The sequence below is a fragment of the Mirounga angustirostris genome, unplaced genomic scaffold (assembly GCF_029215605.1).
Source record: "Mirounga angustirostris isolate CCGP_5_RB_7025 unplaced genomic scaffold, mMirAng1.0.hap1 SCAF_10, whole genome shotgun sequence".
In the NCBI taxonomy this organism is placed as follows: Eukaryota; Metazoa; Chordata; class Mammalia; order Carnivora; family Phocidae; genus Mirounga; species Mirounga angustirostris.
The window spans coordinates 94,889,828-94,906,993 of NW_026991718.1; the positions used below are offsets into that span (position 1 = coordinate 94,889,828).

Here is a 17,166-nt window from a genome sequence, read left to right on the forward strand (position 1 = left end):
AATCAAACTACTACTTTATCTGGAGGCGTGCACCCAGCTCTTCAGGATGCAGCTTGGTAGAGAAAATGCCTTCCCGAGGACCACCAACCATGAAGTGATGCTATGCCTAGCCCCAGAAGGTGCCTTTCTTTGGTCTATGTTTTGTATCTCCCAAGAGCTTGGTCTCCTATAAAGTAAACCATGAAGGGCAAATGAAACAGACCCTGTTGCTCAGTGTTATTGGACATTGCTCTGTTTAAAGTACAGGCCTGCAGTCTGCCAAACCTTCTCAGAGAAGCCATACATGCGATGATTCTCCTCTCCCATTCCAACGATGTTTTAATGGACAATAAAGAGCAAGCTTAAAAATAAACAGCAAGCAGCAGCTGGAGATGTTAGGAGGATGTAAAGACCGAGTTTTATACTCTGCAAGTGGAACTGCACCCCAAATCTACTTTTAGCCATGAGTCCCACAGTAAGGGTTAGAAATGATCTTCCATAAGATAGCGAAGGGGTAGAAGGCAGAATTAACTACCTCTTGGATGCAGCTGTGGATGTCATGGGGTTTCTTCTTGAGCTTTCATTTTTATTTCACAACCTTGCCCCGTGGTTAGATCTGACCCTGTTGAGCCAGTCTTTAGTGTACATGCTGCTGCTTCTGTTTCTAGGAGTTTCTAGGCCTTCAATATGATGGAAAAGCTTTCTTCAATCCAATGCTACAAAAGTAGCAACCATATTCTGACATTTACCAGGTTTACTGCAAACCGTGAGGAAGCATTTTTAAATTAATTAAATAAAATTCTCCACACACATAAGTAAGCTCAGAACTTCTGCCCAAACGCTAAATGCTCCTAACATTGCCATCCACTTTTCAATCACATTGGAAAGCTTTACCTTGTATCAAGCCAGCATCTGTGTTCATGCAACTTATACCCATGGCTCCTCTTTTGTTCCTGACCCAAGTGTCTTGTCCATATCTTTCAAATATTCAGTTTTGTTTCTCCCCTTCAGTCCTTCATGGTTTTCAGATCCTTTAGCCAACTGTCCACATGACTCTGCTCATTCCCCAATTTGTCTATGTCCCTTTAAAAATGGGATTCAGGAACTGGACTGTGGGCTATGAGGGTCTTTTTCATTTTACCACTATGCAGATATCAAGCACATTAGCTCTTCTTTCTATGCCATCCTCGTGACCAATTAGCACAAGGGCAGGCTGCAGCTGTTCAGTAAGCATTAATTGGTGGCGATAAAATGTTGTGGCAGAGCAATGTCTGACAAATGTGTTCAGCAAGTCCATGACCCTACAGCCAAGTTTACAAAACTGTAGTATGGAGTAACTTTACAGTGAATTTCAATTCATCCTATAAAAGCCTACACAGATCATTCAAACAGGAGAGCCTCTTGGACCTCGCTGCCCATACAGCTGGGGAAGCTGACTGGGGATTTGCATCTGGAATGTAATGATTTCAAATCCAGAGGTTCATGCTATCATGGATTATCCCAAACCATCTGTATTGGTTCAGAGAAAGGCTGTCTGGCAAACCCCTTTCCAATTCCATGTTCCAAGTACTTGAATGTACATTGGAGGTATAATTTGAGCTTTTTTTCTTTTCCTCATATTTTCTATGTTTTTATTTGAAGTAGACAACTGGGTCAGATGAGACAGACTCAGAAGTTATTATAAAGGTCACAGATAGAGTTTCAGCATTCCAAAAATGCCAAATAAAGATGTCTCCTTTATACTTAGGCAAGAAGTATTTCAAGAGAGGATAATTCTGTTTGTATAAGCATTAAAATATTATAGATGTTATAGAAGTATATATTATATATGGTAACACATATGTAACTACTAACATCATATAATGTCTAAAAATGACCACTATGGTTGTGCCACTAATAGATTAAAATTAACTGAGAAACTCTTTGGCAGAATGTGGTTCCTTCTTCACATAACTGTGAAGATATTGGTTGGATATATGGACAACCATTCAGCTCCTGGAAAAGGGGCGTCTATATGGTCCAACATGCTGAGACCTTTTTTGAACCTCCCAAAGGTAAATAAATCAGGGATGGCAGCCACACTCGGTCTCGATCATTGGGCCACTCCAAAATTGGATTACCTTCCCATGTACACTCCCCTTTTCTGCCATCTCATGTCCAAATAAAATGTCATCAACTATAAATTACCAGTGATAGGCTCTCACCACTGAATCAGAGATCTGTGTAGGCCACTGAGGGAAGGCCTCTTGCAAGAGGGTTATTTGAGAAGAAGTATAGATTATACACAGAGTGGGGTCAGACACATTGTATTTCTACAGACAAAATCATTAAGCAGAAACACAGCAGGATTTGTTTAATAATAAAGTGGTTTGTTGGGGTTTAGGATTTTATTATTTCTTTTTAGAAAAATGAGAAAATTTACAAGATGCAAAGGTCTTACACAATACATTATCACCAATGTTTGTTCTCTTTACACCTTAACCCGGGCCCTGGCTTAGCCAGTGTTGGGAAGAACATGGACAGCATGAATGCAGTTGAGACCCATCATGGACACATGTGAAGGGAGGACTCGGTGACAAATGATGTTGGGCCAACCTGTTTCAAAAGCAAGCCAAGAAATCACAGGAACCAGTAGTCTTTGCATGGGGGAAGCATGGGTGTATGCCCTGCTGCCATGTGCATGGGGTGCAGGCCCCTGCACTGCCAGCATCCACTTTTGCTATTAGACCACAGCAACAACAGAAAACGGTATCGTTCCTTTGGTGGTGGTGTTTTGTTCTGCTTTGTTTCTGCAGGGCTACTCGGGGTCCCAGTTTCTTATTTCTGTCTTCCTTTTCATGATTCAGTTCCAAATTCTTAAAGCAGTGTAGGTACTCAGCATCTTTCATGAATTTTTCAGGATCCAGTTCTGCCCAATGCACTACAAAGAACAAAGATAAGACACATTACAGGAGAAGGTCCCAAAATATGCATTCGAATCTTATTTTAAAAATATAACCAAGCCTAAAGAAACAGCTAAAGATACCCTTTCAGTTCAGACAGTGACAACAGCATGACAGTATTTCACTTTACTATGAACAATCTGCCATGTTGTCATGTATAAATCCAAACACCTTCTCACCCAAGTCTCCAATTTATTAGAACCTCATTCTTAGAGCTCAAAGAGACACTAGATATCTGGGAATTAACTCACTTCTTAATGGCCTTTGGATCAAAGAGAAATGAGAAAATATTTTAAAGTGAATGTAAATGAAAAGGCAACATATCACCATCTGTGATATGCACCTAAGGCAGTATGTAGAGGGAAATTCATAGCATTCAAAGCTTATATTAGGGAAAAAAAAGCTATCACATCAATAATCTGAGTTTCCACATTAAGAAACTAAAAGAATAAAAGCAGAATAAAACCCAAAGCAAGAAGAAGAAGAAAAAAAAAAAAGACTAGAGCAGAAACTAATGAAATTTCAAACAAAAGCAAAAAATAAATGGAAAGACCAATACACTTGATAAACCTCTTGCTGGACTTACCAAGAAAAAAGAAGACGTAAGTTATGAATATCAGGAATCAAAGAGGCAACATCAGTATGTTTTATAGACATTAAAAGGATAAAAAAGGATATGTCACAAACAACTTTATTCCCACAAATTAGACAACACAAAAGAAATGGACAAATTCCTTGAAAAAAGATATAAAAGTCTCATTTCCAAATCCTTTCAACCAAGAGGGAGGCAGAGGGGAACTTAAATAAAGCATAGGAACAGGGAATAAACTAAACACTTGCTTTTGAGGTATTTTTAATATTGCTCAAAGGATGGTAGGTTCTTCAGTATAAAATCTCCCAAGTGTCTCAAGTTTCCCTCTGTAATTCTGAGGCTACAAGAAAAACCAGCTAGTCTTGCCAAGATTTGTGAGGCAGGCAATTGACATCCAAGGATTTAACTAAACCCCAAACTTAATACAGCAGTTTCTATTCCCTCAGATCTAAATTCTAATTGGGTGAACTTCAGTAAAAGCAAAAGATTCTGATAATAGTAGGCTGCAAAGTGATACCACATCTGTGAATATGCTTCTGGATGCACCCAGCACGGGTCGCATTTTTAGAAAAGGGTTGTATTATGAGCAGATGTCTCAACAGAATTAACAGCCTTCCATTCCTGCACCCAGCTTGATATGGAGGTCCATGGGCCCACACTAGAAAGGCTAATTATAACTACAGCTATGTTCTCCAGTCCTATACGGACCCACACAAGGGACTGAAATTTTCCCCAAGGCCTACCCTCATGCTCTAAAACCCACCAGTCACAGTCCTGTACTGCTTCTTAAGAGAGATCTCAAAGACCACAAAGCGATAGGGATTCTACAACATAATTCCTGGGGACCATATTACTTCCATTTTTAAGTCAGGAAAAGCAATTCATATGCTCCTATATTTTAATCATGATGTTAACCCAAATCTAGGCGCCTGGGCTGTATTAATGCCTCTTTCCTCATCTGCAATATTAATAACTAAGATCCTGAAACTGGATCTCACATTGACCTTTGGGGAACTTCATTTTCTTGGTGCAGATTAAAACCTTTGTTTTTGAACTTAAAATGAGCTTTGGGATCCTGCTGTAATATATTATTCTTTTACATTTACTTCAAATAAGTATTCTACATGTTTCAAAGCTTTGAGATAATAAAGTGATGCTTCCAATGTTTGATGTGCAGATGGAAATGATAAGGTTTGCTGAAGAAGAATAAATGACCTGGAAAATGTTCACAATATTCCATTAGATGATAAAAGCAGTGACATTATATACACAGTCTGACTTTAACTATGTAAAATTAGAGAAAGAGATATAGAATTATCTGATTAGAGAAAATGTTACAAAAGCATTATGTTAATGATTATCCTCGATTAAATGGCAGGTGACTTTTATTTTCTTTGAACATTTTGGCATTTTAAACAAATTTCTGTGATGAATGAGCATTAATTCTGTAATACAAAATAGCTGTCAAAAGAAATTTTATGAGAAAGACAATTTAGAAATTCCAATTCCCTACCAGAGAATTACAGAACTAGAAGGGACCCTGAGAGTTTTCATCCCAGGAGTTCTCAGAGTTTACAGTAAACCACTCAGGCCTAGGGACTTCATAAAGCACTTAACCTGAAGGGTTTAAACTAAGAATTCCTTCAGAATTAACTGTTCTAATACTGGGATATGCAGTAGGCACACCTCATCATAATATCAAACAGTAACAACATGAGTATATGCAAACAATGAATCATGGAACACTACATCAAAAACTAATGATGTAATGTATGGTGATTAACATAATAATAAAAAAAAAGAAAAAGAAAAATAACATGAGTGATGAGCTCTGAAACTGCATGCAAGAGCCTTGTGGCCAACAGTAAACACTGTTCCACCTGAAAGCCAGTGCCTCACCATAATACATGGATTGGTCAAATAGATGCTGCTTTTTATTTCCAACCTCACTTGTAACAAACGTTCCTTCTCATTTTCTTAAACATAACCGTGGAAAAACCTAGGGGCCAGGATGCTGGCTGTCAGGTGGGTGTGGCTGGAGATCATAACACTCACACGGCCTAAAGCAGGAAAGGCGAGAGGGAGCTATCTGTGAGGTCCACCTGCCAGGTCACAAGCACTGAGCAGAAGTCACGTGCAAGCGGACAAACACAGGATACTACACAAAAGGGTGTCGAAATTTAGAAACCCTGGAGGAAGGGTAATGTGGCTTCCTGTGAGGGCTACTGAGAGGATGGCATCTACTTCCAAGTGTCTTTTTCTGATGTCCCTGTGAGTCAGGTGAGCCATCTGAGGATGGACATGACACGCAGCCTGGACGCACCTGACAGGCAGCAGTAAGTGCCCGAGATAACAAAGCACCACAATTTCATAGCCTTATGGAAAGAAGTTTCTGGAGTGGTTCCCTTTTATTGCCTGCAAATATCAGGGGCAGGAGGGAATAGTCCAGCACCAGAAGAAAGGAATAACTCAACAGCCTGTTTGAGTCTCTCAAAGATGCTGACTTCCAGCTGATCTGCTTCTGGCTTCAGGCCATTCGAGCAACCACAAGATGTAAGTGCTTGAGTTAAGATACACAGACCACAGACCTGCTCTCCAAACCACTGTCAAAAGAACCCAGCTTTTATGTATTTACTTCAGGCCACAGCTAGGAATCTAATCTGAATTCACTTACTTAGAAAGAAAGGCTGTTCTATGAGAAAACGTGAGTGTCTGAGAAGTCCACGTTATCAGAGAAGGATTCTCCCTGACTTAGCATTTGTAGAGATTCCAGTGAACTGAACTGTCAAGTGAAGACTCTATGCCTTTACACAAGGGCAGATGGGCCTGACTTGGTGATGAGAACATGGGGACAGTGATTCAATTTCCTGATTAAGACAGAAAATTTTAGGCACCTGGGTGGCTCAGTCGGTTAAGCATCTGAGTCTTGATTTCAGCTCAGGTCTCGATCTCAGGATTGTGAGTTCAAGCCCCAGCATGGAGCCTACTTAAAAAGAGAAGAGAATGAGAGAAGAGAAAAGAGGGAGGGAGGGAGGGAAGGAAGGAAGGAAGGAAGGAAGGAAGGAAGGAAGGAAGGAAGGAAGGAAGGAAGGAAGGAAGGAAAGAAGGGAGGGAGGGAGCGAGGAGAGAGACAGGAAAGCTTGGTGTGGTGTGCTAAAGGAAGAAACTCCAACAGCAATTAATTTTTATTTTTGGCTTAACTTCTACGCTATCTATTGCTCACGTATATTTGTACGTATTTAATCAAGCCAGTCTTACAGAACTGAACTTTTTTTGTCCAACTGAACTTTCTGCAATGACAGGCTTCTTCTGTGTCAGCACCATCCAATATGACAACTACTAGCCAAATGTGGCTACTGTGACTACGGAAATGAATTTTAAATTTTGTTTAATTTTAATTAATTTATGCTTAAATATCCACACACAGGTAGCACCTACTGTATTAAATGGCATACTTCTAGGTTATCTGTAAGCTTAGCTCAATGCTTCAGCAATAAGGAGAATCACTAACTATGGCCAGCTTCTTGCCAATTTATTTTCTAATAAATGAAACTGAGGTAGAAGCCTAGGTGCTTGGAAATCCAACCCTACTGCTGGCAAAGTAACATAATGTACCTACTCTGTATCAGCCTCCTGTATAATATCAAAACCCAGAACATTAAGGTTTGGGAACAGTAACCTCCTCCAGATTAGAAGAGAGAATGGGGCAGAAAATAATTTTTGAAGAAATACTGCTTAAAATCTCCCAAATGTATCAAAAGACAAACATTTACAGGTTCAAGAAGCCCAGAAGACCCAAAGCAGTCATCAGAGTGAAACTCAAGATGTGATACAGATGTTGAAATTATCAGACAAGGGAAAATAAATGTGATTAATATGTTAAGGGCTCTACTGGGTAAAGTAGACAATACGTAAGAACAGATGGGTAATACAGCAGAGAGATGGAAACTCCAAGAAAGAATCAAAAGAAAATGCTAGAAATAAAAAACACCGTAACAGAAAGAAAGAATGCCTTTGATAGGCTCATCAGTAGAACTGAACACAGCCAAAGAATCAGTGGGCTTGAAAACTGGTTATTACAAACTTCCAAACTGAAATGCAAAGAGAGAAAAGAATGGGGGGAAAAGGGATGTGGGGCAATTGCAAAAGGTGTAACATACACATAATTGGAATACCAGGAAGAGAGAGGTAACAGAGCAGAAGTATTTGAAGTAGTAACAATGGCCAAGAATGTTCCAAACTGCAAAAAAACAAAATCTTGAAAGAAGCTGAAGGGGAGGGGAGGACAGGCGGAAGGGGTAAGAATGGGGGACAGCTGTGAACCCACCTTACCCACAGCGGAACAAGTATGAAAACTGCAAAGGGCTTCTCAGAAGAAACTATGCAAGCAAGAAGAGAGTGCAATAAAATATTTAAACTACTGAAAGAAAAAAACCACCAACCCAAAATTCTGTGCCACTGAAATTATCCTCCAAAAGTGCGGGAAATAGACTTCCTTAGATCTGCATTTCAAGAAACATTAAGAGAAGTTTTTCAGGCAGAAGAAACATGATATAGGTCAGAAACTTGGATTTGCAGGGTGCCTGGGTGGCTCAGTCTGTTAAGCGTCCAACTCTTGATCTCAGTTCAGGTCCTGATCTCAGGGTCATGAGTTCAAACCCCACATTGGGCTCTGTGCTCAGCAGGGAGTCTGCTTGAGAATTCTCTCTCGCCCTCTGCCCCTCCTCCCACTTGCTCGCAAGCTCGCTCTCTGAAAAAAATAAATAAATCTTTTTTTAAAATGTGTATTGCAACATCTAGGGCAACCACTAAAAAAATTTTAAGTTTAAAAAAATAAAAACCGCACCTCAGAGGCATAGTTTTATACATGAAGCAACAGCACCTGAACTGGGAATAAATGTTGACATAGGGAAGCAAAATGAAAGCTGTGGAAATGAAAGAGATTCTATTTTCTACAGGGGAAAAAAACAAAAAACAACAAAACAAAACAAAACAAGAAAACCAGTGAAAACATGACTATCCTTGAATACACACACATAACTGCTCTAGCTCATTAGGAAGAAATGTGCTCAGCCAGATAAATCTTGTTATTCAGACAAAGGTCAAGTTGAAAAAGCAAACAGATGGCAGCTTCCAAAACACTTTCCTTGCTTGGTTTCAAGTGTGTTGACATTTGAGGACAGAAATGTGGGGTGCTGCCCAGGAGCACACTCCTCTCACACCCTAATGATGGCAGCGAAGTAAATACTCAAATGAGGCCATACTTGACCTTGCAATCAAAGGCAGAGGGCATACGGTCCTCGTGAGAGGCTGCCATGCGCCTTTGGCTATGGCCAGAAAGGGAGGAAAAGGAAGTTGCAGCCTCATAGGAAACCTTGAACCCTCCCAGCAAGGTGAGTGAGCCTGAAGGAATGAGACCAAGTACAAAAACAGAAGTGCATTTTAGCACTTCCATGTCCAGATGATAAAATAAGAAACATCTGCAATGTGATAGAGAAATGTCAGCACCCTGGGAGTGTCCTCTGAAGGTTTCTGACTCACTTTCAAAGAAAACTATGCCCAAGCTCATGCAGTCTCTCACTCCATTTTCTTTTGCCTTTTCTTTCTCTCTCATGCCTTGGAAACTCAAAGCTGCTCCCTTAGGTCCTGTGAGGCTCCCTAGGGCTGTTTCTGTTGGTAAAGAAAAGCAAATAAAAACTGCAGCTCCCCTCACTGAGGCCGGGGCGGGGCTGCTGCTTTTCTGCGCAGCACAGTCAATGCCAAGGTCACCTTCTGTCACTACCGATTTCAGCTCTTAGAGATATCTGAATATTTGGTGGTGATTTCGTGGGTCTACTGGGATGACAAATTTCAGCAGATGGGACAACAAAAGCCCATGGGCAACAAAAAACCCAAATACATAATTGGAGGACCAGCTGTCATTTACTCCTGGCCTCCTTTAGGGTCTTCAAATCTGAGAACATGTCTATAATTCCAGAGGTCGGGGGGGAATCCAGCTCCTCCCTGGCCCTTGGCTGGCTGCGGCAGTGGGCTCTCAGAGGACCCCTCACATCTGTCCATGCCGGGATGTCAGCACCAGCCACCGGGCCTCCGCTGCCATCTCAGGTTAGAATTCCAACTGTACACCCACCTTCAACTGCCAATAAGTAAATGGTTTGCCTCACGCACTCAGTCAAAAAGCCAGACAGTGCTCCATAAATATGCAAAGAAAATGTGGCTTCTGCATTTTCATGGGCCCATCCAAATGTCCTCACGGGACTCCATCCCGCTGAGTAGCAGCAGGGGCAACCTTGAACCCCTAGTAATTCTGCTCACCTGGGTGTCAGAACATCTGAGTCCTCAAATGGTCTCTGTGCCTGGGTGGCTGGTGTGATTCCGCACCTGGTGCTGAGCCCCGGGGACACCATTGAGCAGCACTTGATAGCTCAGGGGCCAGAGCCCCTGCCCCTGCCTGACCTGACCTCATTCCTGCCCTCACTAGCACTACAGACCCCTCACACCCCACCCTGGGAGCCACATGGAGATGGTGGTTGAGACCTGCAGGGTCTGAGAGCAGCAGTGCTATCAAGAGCTGAGGTCATGACCCTCCTGGCTCTCTTAGACTCTACTCTGAGCCAGGCTCACCTCACTCCTTCCACCGGGACCCACGGTCAGCCCAACGGACCCCCAACACACCTCTCTTCGACACCCCTCATGGGGCAGGTGAGACCCTCTACCGACTCCTGCTGCATCTTGTTGCCTAACCATGTCTTGCTGCCCCTTCTACTCAGCTGCAGCAGCCTCGCAGAGACCTACAGCTGTCCTACACAGCAGTCTCCTGCCCGGACTCCCACCAGGGACCAGAGCACAGGCCCCCAGGCCTCCACCTTTCCTATCAACCTAACCAGCAGCCCGAGGACTCTAGCCTGGAGCCACAACACGACGTGTGGCCTTGGGCTTCTCCACCGGCTGTCCCTCTTCTCTCTCCCACTGCCTCTCCTAAGCTGAAGCTTTCCTTCACCTTCCCTCCTGCCGGACAGGGGATCCTCTCTACATCATTCCTGCTCATTCACCTTCTCCTCATCTCCCCACCACAGGGCCATAATGATGACAGGGCCGCAATGCCCTTGATTTACAGGGAAAAGGAAAAACACATCTACTGTTTTCAAAACACTGTGCCCTTGAGTTTGCTTCCCCCACTACTGTGTCCCTTCTCTGGCTAGTTTTTGTTTGTTTGTTTGTTTGACTCTTGAACAACATGGAAGTTAGGGACACCAACCCCTACACAGGTGAAAAATCCATAGAACCTCTGACTCCCCAAAAACTTAACTACTAATAGCTTACTGCTGACCAAAGCCTTACTGCTGACATAAACCACACATTTTCTGTATGCCACACATATCACGTACTGTGTTCTTACAATAAAGCAAGAGAAAAGACGATGTTATTAAGAAAATCATGAGGAGAAAACACATGCACAGTCCTGTCCTGTATCTATCGGCACCAGACGCTTTCATCTGTTCACAAGATGAATTGTCTGTCCTACAGGACACAAAACACTGTCACTGTACACGTTATCCACATCACTAACTGCAGACACCAAAAACGAAAAGAGAGTGTGAAAAATAAATTCATATTTATTTACAGGTGTAATACTAAGTGCGTTGAGAACGAAGAGGCAGTGGTAGGATTGCTTTATGGGAGCCTAGCCCATAGGCTAATGAATGAATCGTTATACAATGTTTCTGGCATATGGTATCACAGTCGTATTCATAATACAGTACTGTAAATACTGTTGTTTTAAGAACCACTTACCTGTGATGATAGGCCAGTGTGCACTTTGTCCAGTTATAAGACAGAGAGGCACACTGTATGGTAATTCTTTGAAGGCAAGGTTATAAGACAGTAAGAGAACAAACGTGTCATCAATTTCATATTAGTATCGCTCACCTTCCGCTCTCTGCTTCCACATGCGCCTTGCACATGATGAATACGTGGGCGATGATGACGATGACACACATCAGTCCTTGCTGCACGGCTGCCAGGTTTTCACACGAGGACACACACATACACAACCCATCAGTTTACTAACTGTACAGCACGATGATTATTTACTATTCAGTAAGTAGAAGTGGATCATCCCTAAGGTCTCCATCCTCGCAGTCCTCACGAAGAGCAGGCGGCGGAGGAAGAAGAGAGGCTGGTCTTGCTGTCCCAGGGTGGCAGAGCAGAGGGGGTGCAGGAGGTGGAAGGGGAGGCAGGAGAGGCACGCACACTCGGTATAACCATGGAAACACCAAATCTCATCATTTCTGACATTTTTGCTTCTTCTTTTCTCTAAAAATATTTCTATATGGCACCAATCCTTCCTCTATCTTTGCTTTAGTTTGTGTCCATCTCATAAAAGAAGCCGAAAGCAGTCAGGAATGCCTGGAACCCTTCTGCCAGACTAACACAGTTTGTTTTCTGCCACTGCTGCTTCTAGGTCTTCCTCCCCATCGCCTGACACTCATCTCCCTCAAGACGTCTTCTGGTAATTCCTCTGTGGTGCCCATTAGCTCTTGAATTTCTCCAAGATCTGTATCATGAAACCCTTCACCCCCTCAACTCACCTTTTTTTTTTTTTTTAAACCATATCCACAATCTCTTTCATGATTCCCATGACTGGCTCTGTTGTACATGCTGTGAAGTCATGCACAACATCTGGACACAATTTTCTCCAGCAGGGATTTATTGTTTCAGGCTTGATGGCTTTCACAGCATTTTCTATAATAACAGTGGCATCTTCAATGGAGTAATCCTTCCAGACCTTCTTGATGTTCTATTGGGGTTCTCTTCCAGAGCACAGACAATGCTTTCCATACAGTCCCGTGTGTGATGAGCCTTCAAGGTCCTCATGATCCCCTGATCTAGAGCCTGAATTAGAGACCAGGTGTTTGGAGACCACAGGGCCACTTTGACACCTTCAGTGTTGAACTCATGGGGTTCTGTAGCCAGGGGCATTGACCAACATCAAAAAGACTTTAAAAGGCAGTCCCTTCCTGGCAAGGTACTCCCTGACTTCAGGAACAAAGCATCAACGGAACCAATCCAGCAAAAGGGTTCTCACGGTCCAGGCCTTCTTGTTATGTAACCAAAAAGATAGCAGCTGGTGTTCATCTTTTCCTTTCAAGGCTAGGGGTTCGCAGCTTTATAGATAAGAGCAATCCTGATCATAAACCCAACTGCATTTGCACAAAACAGCAGTTAGCCTCTCCCTTCCTGCCTTAAATCCTGATACCTGCTTCTCTTACTAATAAATGTCCTCTGGGACATTTTCTTCCAGAATAGGGTACTTTGTCTGCATTAAAAACCTGTTCAGACAGATATCCTTTTTCCTCAGTGATCTTCTCAATGGTGTTTGGGAACTTGTCTGCTACCTCTTGGTCAGCAAAAGCTGCTTCTCCTGTTACCTTGGTATTTGTAAAGCCAAACCTCTTTCTAAAATTATCAAACCATCCTTTGCTGGCATTCAATACTCTAGTTTTAGATCCTTCACCTTCCTTTTGCTTTAAGTCGTCGCATAACGATTTCACCTTTTCTTTTCTCAAATCATCTTTGAGTCTACCGGTATGCCTTTCTTATAGCAATCCTGCACCCACATAAAAGCTGCATTTCCAATATGAGATAAAAGGGTATTTTGCAAAAAGTGCAAGGCTTCTGTGCCTGCTGGCATAGCTGCAGCAACGGCTTCATGAATTTCCTTTTCTTACAATGTTCCTTACGCTGGATTCATTGATCCTGAGATGGTGTGCCCTGCAGCTTCAGACCTTAATCTATGGTACACATCAAGCAATTCAGCTTTTTCTTGTGGCGTCATGACTTTTCTCTGCTTCTTGGGAGCAATCCCAGCATCACTAGTGGCACTTCGATGGGTCCCACAGTGTTACTCAAGGGTTAGAATACTGCACTAAACATGATGAAAAATATGCAAGAACTGTGAGAGGTCACTTTTTACTACGACCTGCAATTTACTGCAGAGACAAACTGCTCATGGGGAGATGATAAGCGTCACACATTTGAAGCGGGTGCGCACAACACCTGAGCTCACCGCACTAGCAACAGGAGGTGGCTAGGAAATTATTATGGTAGTATATAGCATGCGCTATAGTTAATTTTATGCAGTTACCATTTAATACTGCATCTTCACACTTGTTTACATTTCTCTCCACTGTAAATGGTGCCACATATGGTCTGTTAAGTATTTGTGTGTGTAAGTTTTGATAAATTTTAACTTTTTATAATAGATTTATGTGTATTTTATGGTAGTAACTGATACAACAGACTAGTACCTACATATATTTTATGCATTCATGACATGCCTAACTTTTTCTTAATTTTTTTTTTATATTTCTAGGCTACAGGGTTGTCTGTGGACTTTTTCAAATTGTTGCAAATCTCCAAAAAAATTTTTAATACATATACTGAAAAAATCCATAAGAGGGGATCCATAGAATTCAAACCCATGTTGTTTCAAGGGTCAACCGTAGCATGATTTACCCCAAGTTCTATACTATCCAATCTGTAATACCTTGAGAATAAACATGATTACAGGTTTTTAATTTTTCCACCGATTTTAGAAAAGCAAAAAATAAATACCTACAAGTCTATGAGAAATTTTGCCTCTTAAGCTTTGGGAGATGTTGGAAAGAAACGCCCACTTTCACCTCTTCCCCGTTTTACTGTGTGCTGTTTTCTATTGTGAACATGTCCTCCAGGATGTTCTTTGATACATAGTTAGTGTCTCTTCCTCTATGCATGGGGCTTTCGGGTGTTTTTCTTGCCTACAGAAATGGCAAAATCATTCCCAAGCTGCCCACTGGCCACAGGATACTAATGTCCAGGACACCTTTCTACCGGAATTATTCTAATCTAACTAACTAGACTAATTTACTGGAATTATTCTGAGGCCAAAATTTAACACAAGTAGAAAGTTATGTTTTGCACTGATATAAAAAGTAGAATTCAGTACCCCTCAATAAATAAAACAAAGATTCAAAGTAATGTAACAGAAACAGTTACATCAAAAATCAAAACATTAAATTTCTAAAATACATTAGCAAGTAGATAACATAGTCAAGAAAGAAATCAACTAGGTGGCATAGGAATTTTTTAAAACCATTTTGAAAATACAAGGTCCAAGACACATTTGAATTTGTGTGTGTATGTTTACATTGTTAAGCTGGGTTTGGTTACTGGGAGATGAGTGATTATATATTTATTCCTTATCTATTCATTGAGTTCATCATGGGAGTCTGAAAATCCAATTTTTTAAAATTTATTGTAAAGTCCCAAGACTCACTGGGGAAGAAGCTATTATTTATATAATCTTAAAACTAAAGGGAAAACACATGGTGCCGTGTCAGAGTAGGGCCAAGAGAGCAAAACACCGTGCAGGCTGGGCAGCTGCCCTTGGTCCAAGGAGGAGAAATAGAAAATGTCGGGTCTGGATTTTGCTTCTGAACCAAGGAACCACCCACTATAATGACTGTCACTCCCTGGCCATCAGATTGGCCAGTCCTTCATCCTTGGTCCAGGGGGCAGGAGTGAGTGCCAGGGCGGTCTCTCTAACAGGATCCCCAGGGGGCAGGGGAGGCTTAAGAAGAAGCACCACAGACACATGGGGAGACTTGCCCCTCCTGCCCCAGCCTGCTAGGACGGTCACCCAGCATTATGGCTTTACCTGCCTACCTTTCACAACATCACTGGTGAAGGGAGGAGGTTTAGTCTTTTAGTTAATGAAGAAAAACCAAGGAAGCAAAAATGACACAACTTATTTTCACACAGAAATTGGCAGGATGAAAATAAAAACTCAGTGAGTTTCTGAGTTATTGCTGGACTAACTTAACGAGCATACTTGTAAAACAAACTTCAAGAGCCTCTCTGTGCTTCACCCCTCAGACTGAAAGTTTCTGTTCAGACTATAAGTCAGAAGCACCAGCAGTATTTGTGATGACAAAACTGACCACTGGTATGAGCAAATCATCACAAAGTTCTGAAGGGGTGGGAATGGAAGTTTTATGTGATCTAAAGGCCACAAATTACACATGTAAATGTTACTGTGTATTCGTGAATATTTAACATTATTTAGACACCACACAGCACTTTTCAGAAGACTCTCCCTAACTGACACCAACTGTTCCAGTTCATGAATAAAAACCCATGTCTTGAGGTCCAGACCAAGAAAAGGGGGTGGGGGAGGCTTGTGATTGTGACGAATGAGGCTGAGTGTGAAAAAAACCTCCCTCTGATTCCTGCTTCACTTTCACGTGAGTGTGAGAAAAATCAGCCAAGACCAGTGACCACGGCTCTGTCATGCCCCATAGTTACAGGGAAGGAAACGGGGTGATTAGGGGAAAAGTCAAGGGGACATGACAGGATTGATTATCCAGTGCTTCCTTCCCTGTAAAACTATTAGTGAGTCCACAACGCAATCTTTCTGAGCTCTTTGGTCTGTCTGTGTTTGTAAACCAGCTCCACTGCACCCAAGTATCACTGCGGACTCTGTAACACAGCTCAGTGTCTGGCAGTGTGCATCCTAAAGGTCATTTCACAGATGGACTTCCCTTTCAGAAGGGAAAGAGAAGGCAGAAAACCATCTTATGAATGTTCTCCTCTATTGCCAGTCAACACCTGTACACTGACTTGGTTTGAAACCACAGACTATATATAAGCTGAAGGCTCCGAGATGGATGGCCAGACCTCGCTCCTCTCTGATTTCTGCTACCCCCTCCCAACTGGCCTATTGGTTCTAGCCTCACTCCCCTCGGCTGCTAGCGTGATCTCCTTAAACTCTGGAGCTGATTATGTCACTTGTATATTCAAACCGTTTCAGAGGTTTCCCGCCATCCCAGAATGAAATCCAAATTTCCCAGTTGCACGCCAGACCCTTATGACCCAGAACTCTCCTACTTCTTTAATTTTACAGAAGTTCCCCAGACAACCCCACCCCAAATTGTACCTAGCGCTTTAGCCATTCTTCTCCACCTCTGTTCCAAAACTCTGTCCTTGTCCCACACCCAACAGTGTTTGCAGCTACTCTTCTCCTGGCTTAGGCAGCTCCCACCCTCGCCCCTCATCTGCCCATTTCCATATGTCCTCTGAGGTCTGGTTCTGGGATCCTCCCCTCCAAGGAGCCTCCCCGACTTCCCTCTCCACCGCCTCACATTCCCACCACACCTCCACAATAAACCACACTGCTAATTAGTTCTATGCTTCTCCGTGAACTTGTGAACTCTGACAAGTAAGAGGCTCTCCAAAATGTGCTCGCTGGGGGAATGAACTTGAGCAAAGGCAAGGAGGTGGACTTAAGACACATTCCTGGGTGTGGAAGTGACGAGAATGAAGCCCAATTTTAGGAAAGGGACACTGGGAGTGCAGTAGGTGCCAGGCAGGATGAACTGAAGGATGGAAGAACAGGAGACGGGCAGCTCTGAGAGGAGCAGGCTGCAGGTGACCACGGTCCCGCTGGAGCTGCTGAGAGCAAGAGTGGAGAGGAGGGAGCAGGGGTGAGACTCCCAGTCTGGATCGCACATCTGCGAACACTCTGGAAACGCTCCCAGTAGCAGCAGTTGTCGGCCAACACAGGCAAGTGAGGAAGGAGAACACCCCAGGCCCACGGATTCCCCACCCGCA

General features: G+C 42.7%; 1 protein-coding gene across 3 annotated transcripts in view; it reads right to left on the bottom strand.

The window, feature by feature from the left end:
* Positions 1-2,317: 2,317 nt before the first annotated feature.
* DTD1 (D-aminoacyl-tRNA deacylase 1) overlaps positions 2,318-17,166 on the bottom strand; it is a 182,034-nt gene continuing 167,185 nt past the window's right edge. For 2 of the 3 annotated variants that reach the window (XM_064572770.1, XM_064572769.1), the window contains one exon: positions 2,318-2,899. In XM_064572770.1, coding sequence (XP_064428840.1) covers positions 2,864-2,899 — 36 coding nt within the window. In that variant the 3' untranslated portion in view covers positions 2,318-2,863. Of the gene's footprint in view, positions 2,900-7,955; positions 17,008-17,166 lie in introns of all 3 variants that reach the window. The other variant, XR_010405763.1, reaches the window with a different exon arrangement.